The 14,062-nt window shown below is 55.6% G+C and overlaps 2 protein-coding genes across 4 annotated transcripts; one reads left to right on the top strand and one right to left on the bottom strand.

Moving 5' to 3' along the window:
* The first annotated feature begins 53 nt into the window (after window positions 1-53).
* Window positions 54-2,788, top strand: GPS2 (G protein pathway suppressor 2). Of its 3 annotated transcripts, none has more exons than XM_084862699.1 (11): window positions 54-175; window positions 378-540; window positions 888-997; window positions 1,079-1,191; window positions 1,321-1,400; window positions 1,489-1,571; window positions 1,737-1,887; window positions 2,004-2,093; window positions 2,184-2,263; window positions 2,352-2,447; window positions 2,614-2,788. In XM_084862699.1, exons 2-11 carry the CDS (start codon window positions 447-449, stop codon window positions 2,695-2,697), a joined length of 981 nt encoding a protein of 326 aa, XP_084718825.1. In that variant the 5' UTR covers window positions 54-175; window positions 378-446; the 3' UTR covers window positions 2,698-2,788. The 3 variants fall into 3 exon arrangements, with proteins under 3 accessions (XP_084718825.1, XP_084718827.1, XP_084718826.1); XM_084862701.1 differs by having other exon boundaries at window positions 89-147; XM_084862700.1 differs by having other exon boundaries at window positions 165-268.
* Window positions 2,789-3,000: 212 nt separating this feature from the next.
* EIF5A (eukaryotic translation initiation factor 5A) lies at window positions 3,001-7,520 on the bottom strand. The gene is made up of 6 exons (XM_084862703.1): window positions 7,311-7,520; window positions 5,287-5,472; window positions 4,193-4,297; window positions 3,941-4,072; window positions 3,771-3,844; window positions 3,001-3,628 (listed from the first exon to the last, which is right to left on the bottom strand). Exons 2-5 carry the CDS (start codon window positions 5,449-5,451, stop codon window positions 3,782-3,784), a joined length of 465 nt encoding a protein of 154 aa, XP_084718829.1. The 5' UTR covers window positions 5,452-5,472; window positions 7,311-7,520; the 3' UTR covers window positions 3,001-3,628; window positions 3,771-3,781.
* Between the last annotated feature and the right edge of the window lie 6,542 nt (window positions 7,521-14,062).

Raw genomic sequence — 14,062 nt, 5'->3', positions numbered from 1 at the left:
GGGCTCAGTGGAGAGGTTTGGACGCCACAGGCACCCGTCCTCGGCACTTCCGCCTTTTCCTTCCGCCCAACCCTTAAAGCCCCTGGATGCTGAACCCGGAAGGATTAAGCCCAATTACCGGATGTGACGTTTGGCCGAGGCGCGCAGGTGGGAGCGGAGAAAGCACAGAGAAAGGGTAGGGAGGGGCTGGGGCCGGGTCTGGTGGGGCCGGAGGCGAGAGCCCCGAGGCTAGAGACCCCTAAGCACGCGCGTGCGCGCTGCAGCAGAGGTGGGCGGCCCCGCGATCGGGCGGCAGGTCCCGGACACGTGACCGGGGCGGCGGGCGGCCCTCTGACTCCGCCGAGCGAGCGATTGTCTGAGCGCTCGCCTGCCCACAGGCCCCGTCCCAGGTCCGGCAGTCAGCGACAGAGCCGGGCGCCCACGGCCCGTGCGCCCCCGGCAGCACCATGCCTGCGCTCCTGGAGCGCCCCAAGCTTTCCAACGCCATGGCCAGGGCGTTGCACCGGCACATCATGATGGAGCGGGAGCGCAAGCGGCAGGGTGAGTTGGGGCCGAGGCGGGAGGGCACACACCCATGTGGACACCCCTGTTCCAGACCCCACCCGCAGGCAGATCAGTGCTGTGGCGGCGGCAGGAGCTAGTAGAGGGATGGAACAGCCCCGAGGTGGTGGGAGTTTAAATCGCCAGGTCTGTCTGAACTCCAGAATTCCTCAGCTGGGAAGGACCTTGGAGAGCACCTGATGAACCTCACCTCTCCCTGTCCCCTTGCAGTGATTGGAAGCCTCTAACCAAGAGCACTGGGATAGCCATTTTTGCTGGTCTTCAGTCTCTAACATTCTAATTACTTTAACCATTCTGCCACTTTTCCTGTTTGACCCTTCCTCCAGAGGAAGAAGAAGTAGACAAGATGATGGAACAGAAGATGAAAGAAGAGCAGGAGAGACGAAAGAAAAAGGAGATGGAAGAGAGAATGTCATTAGAGGAAACCAAAGAACAGGTATGTGTTGTTCCTTGATCTTTCCCAGCGCTTTCTCCCCGTGCTCTCCTACCTTCATCTTTTCCTTCCCTCCTTTTCCAGATCCAGAAACTGGAAGAGAAGCTTTTGGCCCTTCAGGAGGAGAAGCACCAGCTTTTCCTGCAGCTCAAGAAAGTTTTACACGAGGAGGAAAAGCGGAGGCGAAAGGAGCAGAGGTGGGATTGGAGAGCTAAAATTAGAATTGGGGCAAAACGTATAGATGGAGCCAGGTAACAAAAGATGGTGTTTGTGGCAAGAGGAGCCACTTGTCCTTGATGTTTGACCTGCCTTCCTTTCAACTCTAGTGACTTGACCACTCTGACATCAGCTGCATACCCCCAGGGCCTGACTGTTCACACGGGAACTCATCTCCTCAGCATGCAGGGTGAGGATTAGACACCACTTGTCAGAGGGGCCCTCCTGGGCCTCGCAGGCTGCCACTTCAGCATCATGAAGCCCCTCTCCGTCTCTAGGGAGCCCTGGAGGACACAATCGCCCAGGCACCCTCATGTCAGCTGACAGAGCCAAACAGATGTTCGGACCCCAAGTGCTTACAGTAAGGAGTAAAATTGGGTGTTTCCCCTTTTACTTCCACCCACCTTATCAAGCCACCATTCAAGCAATGAGTGTGACACTTAAATGTACAGAGAAAAAATAGAAGCATATACAAGTCACTTGAGAGTCTGCTTTCAAGTTTACAGCGAGTTCTCATCCTTCTCAGACCCGGCATTACGTGGGCTCAGCAGCTTTCACAGGGACCCCAGAGCATGGGCAGTTCCAGGGCAGCCCAGGTGGTGCCTATGGGACTGCTCAGCCCCCACCTCACTATGGACCCGCTCAGCCAGCCTATAGCCCTAGTCAGCAGCTCAGAGGTAAGTGGTGGGAAAGGGGGGGGGTGTGTGTGTGTGTGCTTTCCTCAGGCCCAGAGGGTATTGTGTTGTGAACAGAGTAAAGGGAGGGTCTAATGGCTGTGCCTCCTCTTTTTCAGCACCTTCAGCCTTTCCTGCAGTGCAGTACCTGTCTCAGCCACAGCCTCAGCCCTATGCTGTGCACAGCCACTTCCAGCCCACCCAGACAGGTGATAACACTCCATTCAGGGGCCCTGGTCCCTCAAGTTCTCCCTTTCCTGTTCTCTATTCACTTCACACACCCACCTTCCCCCACCTAGGGTTCCTCCAGCCCGGCGGTGCCCTGTCCCTGCAAAAGCAAATGGAGCACGCTAACCAGCAAACCGGCTTCTCTGACTCCGTGAGTGTGGAGCTTGGGAGATCCGGGGGAAGGGCTTTTGCTATGGGGAACCCCAGGCTTCCTCGGGTTCTGACTCTGTTCTCTGCAGTCCTCCCTGCGCCCCATGCACCCCCAAGCTCTGCATCCGGCCTCTGGACTCCTCGCCTCCCCCCAGCTCCCTGTGCAGATGCCATCAGCAGGGAAGGTAAGGATGGTGTGCCTGACACAACTTCTATAGTCCGTGGAAAACAGGATTGGGTAGGACAGGCCCTCACCCGTGGTTTTCCCTTCTTTCTTGGGGGTGGTTATGTGGGGATGGAGCGGAAGGGAGAACACGCACACTGACAAACCCCTTTCATCACCACCACCAGTCCAGCTTTGCTGCTACTAGTCAACCCGGCCCCAGGCTCCCTTTTCTCCAGCACAGCCAGAACCCAAGATTCTATCACAAGTGACCATCAAATTTCATCTTCAACCTCACCCCACCCCCTACCTTGGGTGAGGGCCCCTGATATGTCCTAGGCCAATAAAGTCTATCCGCTATTGCCCCTGGCTACTACTGTTTGTGTTCACCCCCACCTGGGCTAGGCCAAGGCTGCTTAGAGGGTAGGGGATAGGTAACATGTCATGGCAAATGAGTGTTCCCAGACTGGGGACACTCGGATGATTGTAATGAACTCACTGACAGTCTAATCTATAATCCATTTTTGGTTCCCAGTCACCACGTACCCATTTATTCAGAGTAGCCAAGTTGGGGCTTCATATTAAACTTGTAGTTTTATTCAGGTTTGATTTTAACAAATGTGTCAGGGTAAGAGCCCACAGGAAAGGGTGAAGCCCATGGGGGCAGGGCCCTCCCAGATGCCTGTGGAGGGGGTCAGGTCCCCTTTCCTCTCCTCCTCTTCCCTCTCCAGCTAAAGGGATTTGGGGAGAGACATAGGCATGGGGAAGGAGCTGGTCCCCAGTCTGTAGGGTGGTGCTTGGGATAAAGGGCTATAGGAACAGAGACCAGACCAGGGATGAGTTGGGGGGGAGGGCACATGGACCATTTGCCAGAATCCACGGCTGATTCCAGAATTTAAAAAAAAAAAAAAAAAAAAAAAAAAAAAATCTAACCACAAGCAGCACCCACCCCATCTCCCCCACAAGGGCTGTAGTGTGAGGGGAGAGGAGGAAGGCAGCTTCACCGAGGCCATGGCTCACTCCTGGCCAAGGAAACAGGGTGAAGGGCAGGGGCTCCCCAACAGATTGAGGGGGTGGAGGAAACCAAAATAAAACATCAAATAAATTGTGTAGGAGTCCAGCCAAGGGCCGGGGCCAGAGCTGAGCCAGGCTGGGGGAGGGGGCCTCTGCAGGCTCGAGGATCACTGCGCCACCACCGCCACCCTGTGTACAAAAGAGAAACCAGGTAAGACAGGGTAATACCTTCAACAGGAAGAAGCGTTAGGGGCCAGAAAGCCTAGGACAATTAAGACTAAAGCATCCACAAAGTATGTGAAGGGGGCTGGAGGGAGTTTGTGACACTCACCTGGGAGCCAGTTATTTTGCCATGGCCTTGATTGCAACAGCTGCCTCCTCCGTCATGGCAGACAGCACTGTAATCTTCAGGGAGCAAAAGGGAGAATCAGAAACCTGAGCTCAGGGACCACGCACAAGGAGCAAAGCTGGACACAGAAGTGGGTGGGTGGGGCACTATACCAGGATCTCCTCTCCACAGTCGTACTTCTGCTCAATCTCCTTGCCAAGGTCTCCCTCAGGCAGACGAAGGTCCTCTCGCACCTCCCCACTGTCCTGGAGCAGTGACAGATACCCATCCTGGATGCCAATCAGCTGGGGAAGAGAGGGAAGGAGGCTGGAGGTTGACACAGGGTCTGACATACCAAATACCATCAATCAGTATCTGCGCCCCCACCCCAACTGACTAACCCTACATCAAGACCATCCACATACCTGGAAATCATTCCTTTTGATGTTGGGAACGTCCATATTATGAGTTGACGGGCAGATATCTTCATATTTCTTCCCAGTAAAGATGTCAATACCAACCAGGTGGACCTGTATGTACACATCACATCAAAGAGAATCCCAACTAAACTTCAGGATGGAGGAGATAAAAGTTCAAGTTGTCCCTGGCTGGTGAGGGAAGTCAGACTAGATTGGGCAAAGATTAGGGGAATTGGTAATGAACCATAACCAAAACTTCTAAAAGGAACCTGAGGTGAAAAGACCACCATTGAGGCTGGGTTCACAGCACAGGGAACATGCAGGCTGGTTTTGGAGTAGTCAGTTATCTCGAGCTAGCAAATCATTGGTAATTAAAATGCTAAAAACTTGGAAAATAAGAAAGGTAGAAGGGAAAGAGCTGAGAATACAGGAAGGACTGAGAAAGGAGAGCTGAAAAAATTACTTAGGGGAGATCAGAAAGAATGAAGCAATTAGGAAATAAGAAAAATGTTAAGTAGGAGAATCTAGGACATCAGGGGGTAACCCAGGATTTATGCCAAGTCAACAGAAGACAGGGTTGAACTTTTGAGGAAAAAATAAATCTGAAGTGCCAAGGAAAGCACTGGGCAAGAATGTTAGGGCCCAAAAGGCAAGGAGGCTGTTAACTCAAGGAGAGGGGGCAGCCTCCCTGGCCTCCTTCAGGGAAGGCTGTATTTCGTTAGGATTGAAGAAACCCTGGGCAAAGTGATACAAATAAAGAGCACCTATAAAGGTTCAAGGAAAGATGAACAGAAAAAGTGAAAGCCATGAATAAGGATGGAGCAGCTAAATAGCCAGAGCACAAAGGACCACCAAGAGAAGTTACAGATTCACACAGAAGGGAGAGGAGTTATCAGAGAATGATGGTGGAAGAGGCTCAAGGCTGGTAGCAAGTGTAGAAAGGAAGGAAGTATCCAGGGCTGAGTGCTGAACACAAGGAATTGGATAATAGATAAGGAAAGAGTTAAATAGAAGGCTAGGACTGCTGATAGCTTGCTGCCAGGAGCCCCATGGGCAGGGAAATGTGGGGAAGGCCAGATGTGAAGAGGTGGAATTCTAACCTTGGCATGGCCGTGCTTGCCAGTCTTGGAGGTGGACATCTCCACAATCTTACATGGCCGTCCTTTGAGCACCACAAAGCCATTCTTACGTAATGCTGAGCACTGCATTGGGAAGGTGGCTGAGGCCCCTGCATCTCCTGTCTCGAAGTCCAAATCATCTGCCATTTTAAGAGGCTTCGATTCCAACTGGTCAAGAAAAAAACTGGGGTCAGCAAGGATGGAGGCTAACAGTGTCTCCAATTTATCCCACTACTCTCTAGAAACTGCTTCATTTTCATTCCAGATGTTTATTCCATTACCCACTTAAAAAAAAATTCCTAGATTAAATACTGACTGTAACCACAAATACTTGAGAACTCATGTGCATGTTAGGGAGAATAAGCTGGATCCCCACCCCAAATGAAAGTTAAAGGGGACCTGGGGAAAGAAGTTTTGGGGCATTAGGATGTCAAATCTGAGATGGGCAAAGACCTAATCCCTGGGGAGGGGGCGGACTCAGGTGTTACTTGCCACTGAAACCAACTACCCCTTTAGCCCACACATAACCAGGGCTATAATTAGGTGAGCAGCTATGAGCCAGCCAAAGGGCGGGGCTAATGTGGAGGGGAGAAGGGAGGGTGGATACCGGAGGACAGGGCCCCACCCGTCTCTGTTACACTCCCCCCACCCTATCCACACACAAGCTAGTCATTGGTACAGGAAACCACAGGGCTCTTTGGGGGATTCCCGCCTCTCCAACAGGCATTTGTAGATGCAGCCAAGGGGGAGAAAGTAGTGTTTTCTAACTGATCCCCCTGCCAAACACCTCGATCTTGTTTCCCAAAGGGAACCCAGGAACCCAGCGTCTCCTTGAGGGCCCTCCCACTTTTCCCAAGATGCTTCGGTCCTGTCGGCTTTTCAGACGGGGCCTGCAAGTCCGTAGAAAGTAAGGGAGTTGGGAGTGGTGAATGACAATAAAACGAAAGCAAAGACTGGTAGTAATTAGTAGTATAACTTATAGTAGGTTAGTAGAATTAAGACTCTAAAACCAGAACTCCCAACATACACATGGAGGAAGACAGTGACAAGGTTGTGAGCACCTAACCGCGGGGAGCTCATGTGCCCCGGACTTTAAGGCGCTGTCAGCACCACTGAGTTGGGCTCCCGTCCAATCGCCCTCGTTTTCTCCATTTCTCTGACTTCCAAGCAAGAAACAGTGTCGCTTACACCTGGCTGACCCCCCTCACTTCACCTGTTTGGGGGAGAAGCTCCAGGGGCCCATGAGGTGGGAGAGCGCTAACATATGCCCGCAGTGGCTCTCTCGGTGATCACGATCCGGGCCGCCGGCTTCTCCCCCTCCTCAAACCTCCAAGCTCCCTCAGGCGCCCACGAGGACCTGCTTCCCCGCGCTGAGGGTTGCCGACTCCCGCCCATGTGGCCGCCCGAGGCTTCCGGTGGCCGGGACTTGGGGGGAGGGGTCCCCGCGCTGCCATGCGGACCCAGTCCACGTTCGGCCATGCGGCCTCTGACCCCGAGGGCAGCCTTCCGTACGGGGCACTTCCGGTGCCGCAGCTGCCCCCTCCTCAAAGGCCGCGCCTGTCCGGAGCCACGCCGGCCTCCCCTCCCCCGCCGGCCGCCAGCCCCCCCCGAAATGCCCTCTCACCGAATAGCCCCCTCCCCCACCTCACGTGGCCGCGCGGCGCCGGGTTCTCAACCGCCCAGGTACCCTTGTCCCGGCGGGCCGATCTGGCCCCCGGCCCTCGCCCCGGCGTGACCGCCTGGCGGCCTCTCCCGCGTGGCGGCCTCGCGGCTCGCCGTCCCCCGCCCTGCGTCGCTCCAACGTCACCCGGCGGGACCCAACCGTCACCGCACGCGCTAACCAGGGCAGCACCCGCGCCTTTCCGCACCTCGCGCCGCTTGCCGACCAGACCCCGGCGGCGGCCGCCGCCGCTCCTTTCTGCCCCCTCCCCGACCCCCGCGCAGTTCCATCTCTCCTCCCAGGTCCAAGTCAAGGTTCCGCGCACGCGCGCCCTGCTCGCTCTCACCTCGCGCGAACGCAATAACTCGACCCCGTCCGCTCGCCGCGAGCTCAACCGCTGCCTCTGAGCCCGCTGCTGCTGCCGCCGCCGCCGCCGCCGCCGCTGCTGCACACGGGTCTTAGTACGCAGGCGCCGACTCCCCACTGACCAACCAAGCAGCCCTGTGACAGCCGCGCAAGCGTGCTATCCAGCTCCTCCGCCCTCCACCCCCGCACTGCGCAAGCGCAAAGATCCTCCCCAAGCTCCATCCTCCCTCCCACCTACCCGGCCAATGACGTGTACGCGCGACTCCGCCCCTCACAAATACTGAGTTCAGCCCACTAGTAGGCAACGCGCAGGCGCACCCGGTTTTTTAATCCCTTTAACCTCCTCTTCCCTCCCCGTGATAGACCACTAGCCCTACCGGACAGTTCTTGCGCCTGCGCAGTAAGGAGCCCTAGCCTCCACCCTCTGAAGGAAACGCCTCGACCACAAAGCGCATGTGTGTGGGACTCTTGGCCACCCCTCCCACCTCAGACGTCGCTCATACGCCGGACGTAGGAAGACCACGCCACCGTCTCGCTGGTCTCTAGGACGCATGCGTTGTAGGAAACGCCTCACCGCGGCTGTAACCGGACCTAAACGCCTCACACGTTTCAGAAAACTTGCCCAGTGAGGTGGGCTCTCTGTCTCAAGACCGCCCCCCACCCACCCGGCCTCAGACCCAGGCGCACACATGCGCAGCAGAGCTCTTTGCCCTCCAATCCGCCCAGAGCGCCAGTGCGGCCGGGCTATCACCCATCTCAGCTTCGGTTCTGAGCTGTAAGTTCTGCTCTGCCATAGAGTTTCGTTCGGAAAGATAGAGCGGTCCTGTCTCGGCCACCATCTTGTTTAAACGCTTGATCCGCATTGGTCCCTGTGGCTCACGTAAAGGCTATTCTACCTCTGAATCCTGAATTAAGATACTTATTTGTAATTCCCCTTTCCTCCCAATCCAACTGTTCTCTGTGATCTTCAAAACAATTCTCTGCGAGCACACTTAGAAAAAAAATTATAAGAATGGTATGTTAAATTCCACTGACGTTCTCTTAAATTATAGATGTCCGTGAAGCTGGAAACATCAACCCGGCCCTCATTCTAGGGAATAAAACTGCATTTCCAGCCCTGATCGGTTTGACTCAGTGGATAGAGCGTCGGTCTGTGGTCCCGCGGTCCCAAGTTGGATTCCGGTCAGGGGCATGTGCCTTAGTTTGGGGCGCAAACCCAGTGGGGGGTGTGCAGGAGGCACAGCTGATTGATGTTTCTGACTCTCTGTCCATCTCTCTTCCTCTCTGTGAAAAGTCAATAAAATACATTTAAAAAAAAACAAAACACCCTGCATTTCCTGAAAACTTCTAGTCTCCCACCAGTTCCCAGGTTTCCAGTACCACCTTCATGGCTATTTTGTTTGCTTCAGTAAGCTAGGTGAACAATAGTACTGTGGAACAAGAGGAGCAACTAAATATCTGGGATTAGAATCCAAAATCCTGAATCTGGTTCTTTTCTTTTATTTTTTTACAGAGAGGAAGGGAGAGGGATAGAGAGAAACATCTACGAGAGAGAAGCATTAATCAGCTGTCTCCTGCACAACCCCTACTGGGGATGTGCCCGCAACCAAGGTACATGCCCTTGACCAGAACCGAACCCGGGACCTTTCAGTCCGCAGGCCAACGCTCTATCCACTGAGCCAAACTGGTCCCGGCGAGGGCTGGTTCTTTTATTTATTTTTAAATATATTTTTATTGGCCGAAACCAGTTTGGCTCAGTGGATAGAGCGACGGTCTGCGGACTGAAGGGTCCCAGGTTCGATTCCAGTCAAGGGCATGTACATTGGTTGCGGGCACCTCACTGAGGGGAGGTGTGCGGGAAGCAGCTGGTCGGTGTTTCTCATCAATGTTTCTGACTATCTATCCCTCTTCCTTCCTCTCTGAAAAATCAATAAAATATTTAAATAAATAAATAAATAAATAAATAAATAAATTTTTATTGAGTTCAGAGAGGAAGGGAGAGGGAAGAGAGAAACATCAATAATGAGAATCGTCGATGGGCTGTCTCCTGCATGCCCTCTACTGGGGATTGAGCACACAACCCAGGCATGTGCCCTTGACTGGAATCCAACTCAGGACCCTTCAGTATGCAGGCTGCTGCTCCATCCACTGAGCCAAGACAGCTAGGGCCTGCATCTGGTTCTTGTTTAAGAATCCTGTGACATGATAAATGTGAGCTGCAAACATCAGCTTGAATTAATACATTTAGGTAGCACACCAAAAGCCCAGTGCATGAATTTGCGGACTAGTAATGTCCCTTGGCCTGGCCTGCGGGATCGGGCAAAACCAGCTCTGATATCCGCTGAGGGGTCCCGGATTGCAAGAGGGCAAAAGCTAGGCTGAGGGACCCCACCATTGCACTACTGGGGCCGGGGAGGGATGTGGGAGGTTGGCCAGCTGGGGATGGTGGAAGGGACCCAGGACATGTCTAACCCCTCTAGCTAAGTCGCAATCACGGGACCCCAGCAAGAGGCTAACCTACTTGTTGGAGCATCTGCCCCCTGGTGATCAGTGCACATCATAGCAGGGGTTGAGCAGCCTTATGGTTAGCATATTATGCTTTGATTGTTTGAACAGACAACCCCATGACGGAACACTTAGCACATTAGGCTTTTATTATATAGGATTATACTATCACCCCCCCAGCTCTTTCCATTCCATTTTCTGAAATGCTTGCCCTTTCCTTTGTAAAACAAAATTTTCTGGCCCTAGACAGTTTGGCTCAGTGGATAGAGCATTAGCCTTCAGATCATTCTGGTTTTATTCTGGTCAAGGGCATGTACCTTGGTCGCAGGGCGCTGGTCAGGCTGATGGAGGATATTTCTCTCTGTCTCTCCCCCTCCCTTCAGCTCTCTAAAAATCAATTGGGGGGGGGGGGGTGTTGGGGAGGTAATATCCTTAGGTGAGAATCAACAACATACATGAGATCACAGTAAACTGTGTCTGTATCTCATGTAAAGATAAATTAAGCCAGCTGATGGAAAGAATTCCCATAGAGAGAGAAATCAGGCAAGGATTAGGGTTCTCTGTGGTACAAATATTTCACAGTGAACTGATCCTTATCCAGGGACCTGGGCAGGAACTATCTATTCTTCCACCCTCAAGGGCTTGCATAAAAGTCAAATCCAGCCGAAACCGGTTTGGCTCAGTGGATAGAGTGTCAGCTTGGGGACTGCAAGGTCCCGGGTTCGATTGTACCTTGGTTGCGGCCATATCCCCAGTAGGGGGTGTGCAAGAGGCAGCTGATTGATGACTCTTTCTCATCAATGTTTCTAACTCTCTATCTCTCTCCCTTCCTCTTTGTACAAAATCAATAAAATATATATTTAAAAAAAAAAAAAGTCAAGGGAGGATCCAAGATGGCTGCTCGGGTATACACCTAGACGCAGCAGCTCACAACAATTTCAAGGGAATACAACTAAAATGTAGAGTGGACATTGCCCAGAGCTACAGGTAGTCGACTGACTGAAAACTCTACAATAGGAAGGAGGGAGAAAACCAGAAGGAAAATCAGAGGAGCTGAAAAAAAGCCTAAGGTACGGAGACATGCTGCGCGCTCGCACGCACGCGCGCGCGGAGAGGTCGCAGCCGGAGAGGAGGAGAGGGCTGGGTGCTGCCTGGCGATCCCTAGCAGGAAGGAAATAGAACCCCCAGCCTGGGCTGAACCCCCGAACCGGCAGCGCTGAGCCCCAAGTTATGTGCCAGACCCTGGGGACCCAGGCTCCGGCAGGGGGAGACAATCCCGGGGGACGGCGAAATGCGGGGCCCCCGGAGTCGCGCGCACATGGCGCGCAGAGGACTGAATGTTGACTCTGATGCTGGATTACCCTAGCCGGAAGAAACAAAGCCTCCGGCGGCAGCTCTGAGCCTCAGTCCAGACCGCCACGAACTCCAGGTCTGGGCCAGTCCCTGGGGACCCAGGCTCGGGCAGGGGGAGACGGAGCTGTGAGGTGGAGTCCTGGGAGCGCGGCGAAAGGCCGAGCCCCCGGAGTCGCGCACACTGTGCGCAGAGGACAGTCTGTTGACTCTGATCCTGGACTCCCCTAGTGGGAGGAAGAAAGAAAGCTCCAGACTGGAGGAACGCCACGAGGAGCAGGAGCCCCTGCCAGACACCGGCCAGCGGGGCGCCAGCAAGGAGCCGGGCGACGGGGCCCCCAGTGGGGGGGGTGCCCCTGAGCCTTCGACTGCTGAGCGCTGGCAACGGAGCCAAGGACGGGGGCTACTTCCTGGGCGGCGCCGACCCCGGCAACAGACTGGAGCAGCGCGGGAGCCCGCGGAGAACAAAGGGGTGCCACAGGCCAACCTGCTGAGCTCCCAGGACAAGGAGGAAGAAACCAAAGAAGTTCTCAATGTGAAGAAATCAAGTGAGAGCAAATGATAGTAAAATTACTTAAGAAAGAATACAAAGAAGATCTTGAAAAATCAAAGACTACGTCAGAACTCAACGCACCAGCCAAAATTGCAACATAAATGTGTTTTGTTTTTTTTTTAAAAAAAAGAAAAAAAAGGAAAAAAAAAAAAAAAAAAAAAAAAGAGAAAAAAGGGACAGAATGTTGGAACAGCGGCGACCAGGCCTAGAGTGGCCAGGCACAAGGCAGTGGCAGCTGGGCCTGGAGCAGCAGTGGCCAGGCCCCAGAGCAGCAGCAGCCAGAACAAGAGCATCAACGGCCAGCACTGGAGCAGCCAGACCTGGGGCAGTGGCAGCCAGGCCTGAGGCAGAGGCGGCCAAGCCCAGGGTGGCCAGTCCAGGAACACCCAGACACGGAGTGGCTGGGCCCGGAGAAGCCCGGCCCAGAGCAGCCGGGTTGGGAGCAGCTAGGCCCAGAACAGCAGTAGCCAAGCACGGAGCATCCAGGCTGGGAGCGGCCAGGCTCGGAGCAGCCGGGTCGGGTGCGGCCAGGCCCGGAGCAGCGGCGGCCAGGCTGGGAGCGGCCAGGCCCGGAGCAGCTGGGTCTGGTGTGGCCAGGCCTGGAGCAGCGGCTGCCAGGCTGGGAGCAGCCAGGTCCGGAGCAGCTGGGTCTGGTGTGGCCAGGCCCGGAGCAGCGGCTGCCAGGCTGGGAGCGGCCAGGCCCAGAGCAACAGCTGCCAGGCTGGGAGCGGCCAGGCCCGGAGCATCCGGGTCTGGTGCGGCCAGGCCCGGAGCAGCGACTGCCAGGCTGGGAGCGGCCAGGCCCGGAGCAGCCGGGTCTGGTGCGGCCAGGCCAGGAGCAGCGGCTGCCAGGTTGGGAGCGGCCAGGCCCGGAGCAGCAGCTGCCAGGCTGGGAGCGGCCAGGCCCGGAGCAGCAGCTGCCAGGCTGGGAGCGGCCAGGCCCGGAGCAGCCGGGTCTGGTGCGGCCAGGCCCGGAGCAGCGGCTGCCAGGCTGGGAGCGGCCAGGCCCGGAGCAGCCGGGTCTGGTGCGGCCAGGCCCGGAGCAGCGGCTGCCAGGCTGGGAGCGGCCAGGCCCGGAGCAGCCGGGTCTGGTGCGGCCAGGCCAGGAGCAGCGGCTGCCAGGCTGGGAGCGGCCAGATCCGGAGCAGCAGCTGCCAGGCTGGGAGCGGCCAGGCCCGGAGCAGCCGGGTCTGGTGTGGCCAGGCCCGGAGCAGCGGCTGCCAGGCTGGGAGCGGCCAGGCCCGGAGCAGCCGGGTCTGGTGCGGCCAGGCCCGGAGCAGCGGCTGCCAGGCTGGGAGCGGCCAGGCCCGGAGCAGCCGGGTCTGGTGCGGCCAGGCCCGGAGCAGCGGCTGCCAGGCTGGGAGCGGCCAGGCCCGGAGCAGCCGGGTCTGGTGCGGCCAGGCCCGGAGCAGCGGCTGCCAGGCTGGGAGCGGCCAGATCCGGAGCAGCAGCTGCCAGGCTGGGAGCGGCCAGGCCCGGAGCAGCCGGGTCTGGTGCGGCCAGGCCAGGAGCAATGGCTGCCAGGCTGGGAGCAGCCAGGCCCGGAGCAGCGGCTGTCAGGCTGGGAGCGGCCAGGCCCGGAGCGGCCGGGACCGGAGCAACCGGTCCCAGAGCAGCAGGGTCGGGTGCGGCCAGGCCTGTAGCAGCAACAGCCAAGTCCAGAGCAACTAGGTCGGGAGCGGCAGTGAGCAGACCCGGAGCAGCTGGTTGTGGAATGAACCAGAGCAACAGAGGCCAGGCCCGGAGCGGCCAGGCCCGAAACAGCTCGCTCCTCGCCTGTACCTGCCCACAGCTGCCTCTCAGACATGGCTGGAAACTTTTGCGGGAACTTGAGGGTCTGCTGAATCAAGTGCTGAAGGCTTAGATCTGGATGTGTTGAGTTAGTATAGCGCTGGGGTGCTGATCTGTGAGTGCCTTGGGTGGGGCCTGGATGAGGCTGGTTGACCTATTTGGAAATGTCTTTTGTGTGAAGTGTATCATTGGGCATGTGGAGGTATTATTGATATGAGAAAATGCTAAGTAACAGATTTACTATCTGAAAAGGGATTTACTATCGGGGAAAGGGAGGGAGGAAGAGACTGAACATAAACTGTGCACCTATGGATGAGGACAATGGGGAATGGGGAGGGGGCAGAGGGTGGGGTGGGAACCTGGTGGAGGGGGGAAGAAAAGAGGAACCTTTGTAATAATATGAACAATAAAGATTGATTTAAAAAAATAAAAATAAAAAAATAAAAATAAAAATAAAAAAAATAAAAAAAATAAAAAAAAAAAGTCAAATCCATCAGCCGAAACCGGTTTGGCTCAGTGGTAGAGCATTGGTC

This window comes from Pipistrellus hanaki (genome assembly GCF_964339955.1).
Source record: "Pipistrellus hanaki genome assembly, chromosome: 16".
NCBI classification, from domain to species: Eukaryota; Metazoa; Chordata; class Mammalia; order Chiroptera; family Vespertilionidae; genus Pipistrellus; species Pipistrellus hanaki.
The sequence above is the reverse complement of the archived record's forward strand: the minus strand, read 5'-3'. Positions and strand labels throughout refer to the sequence as shown.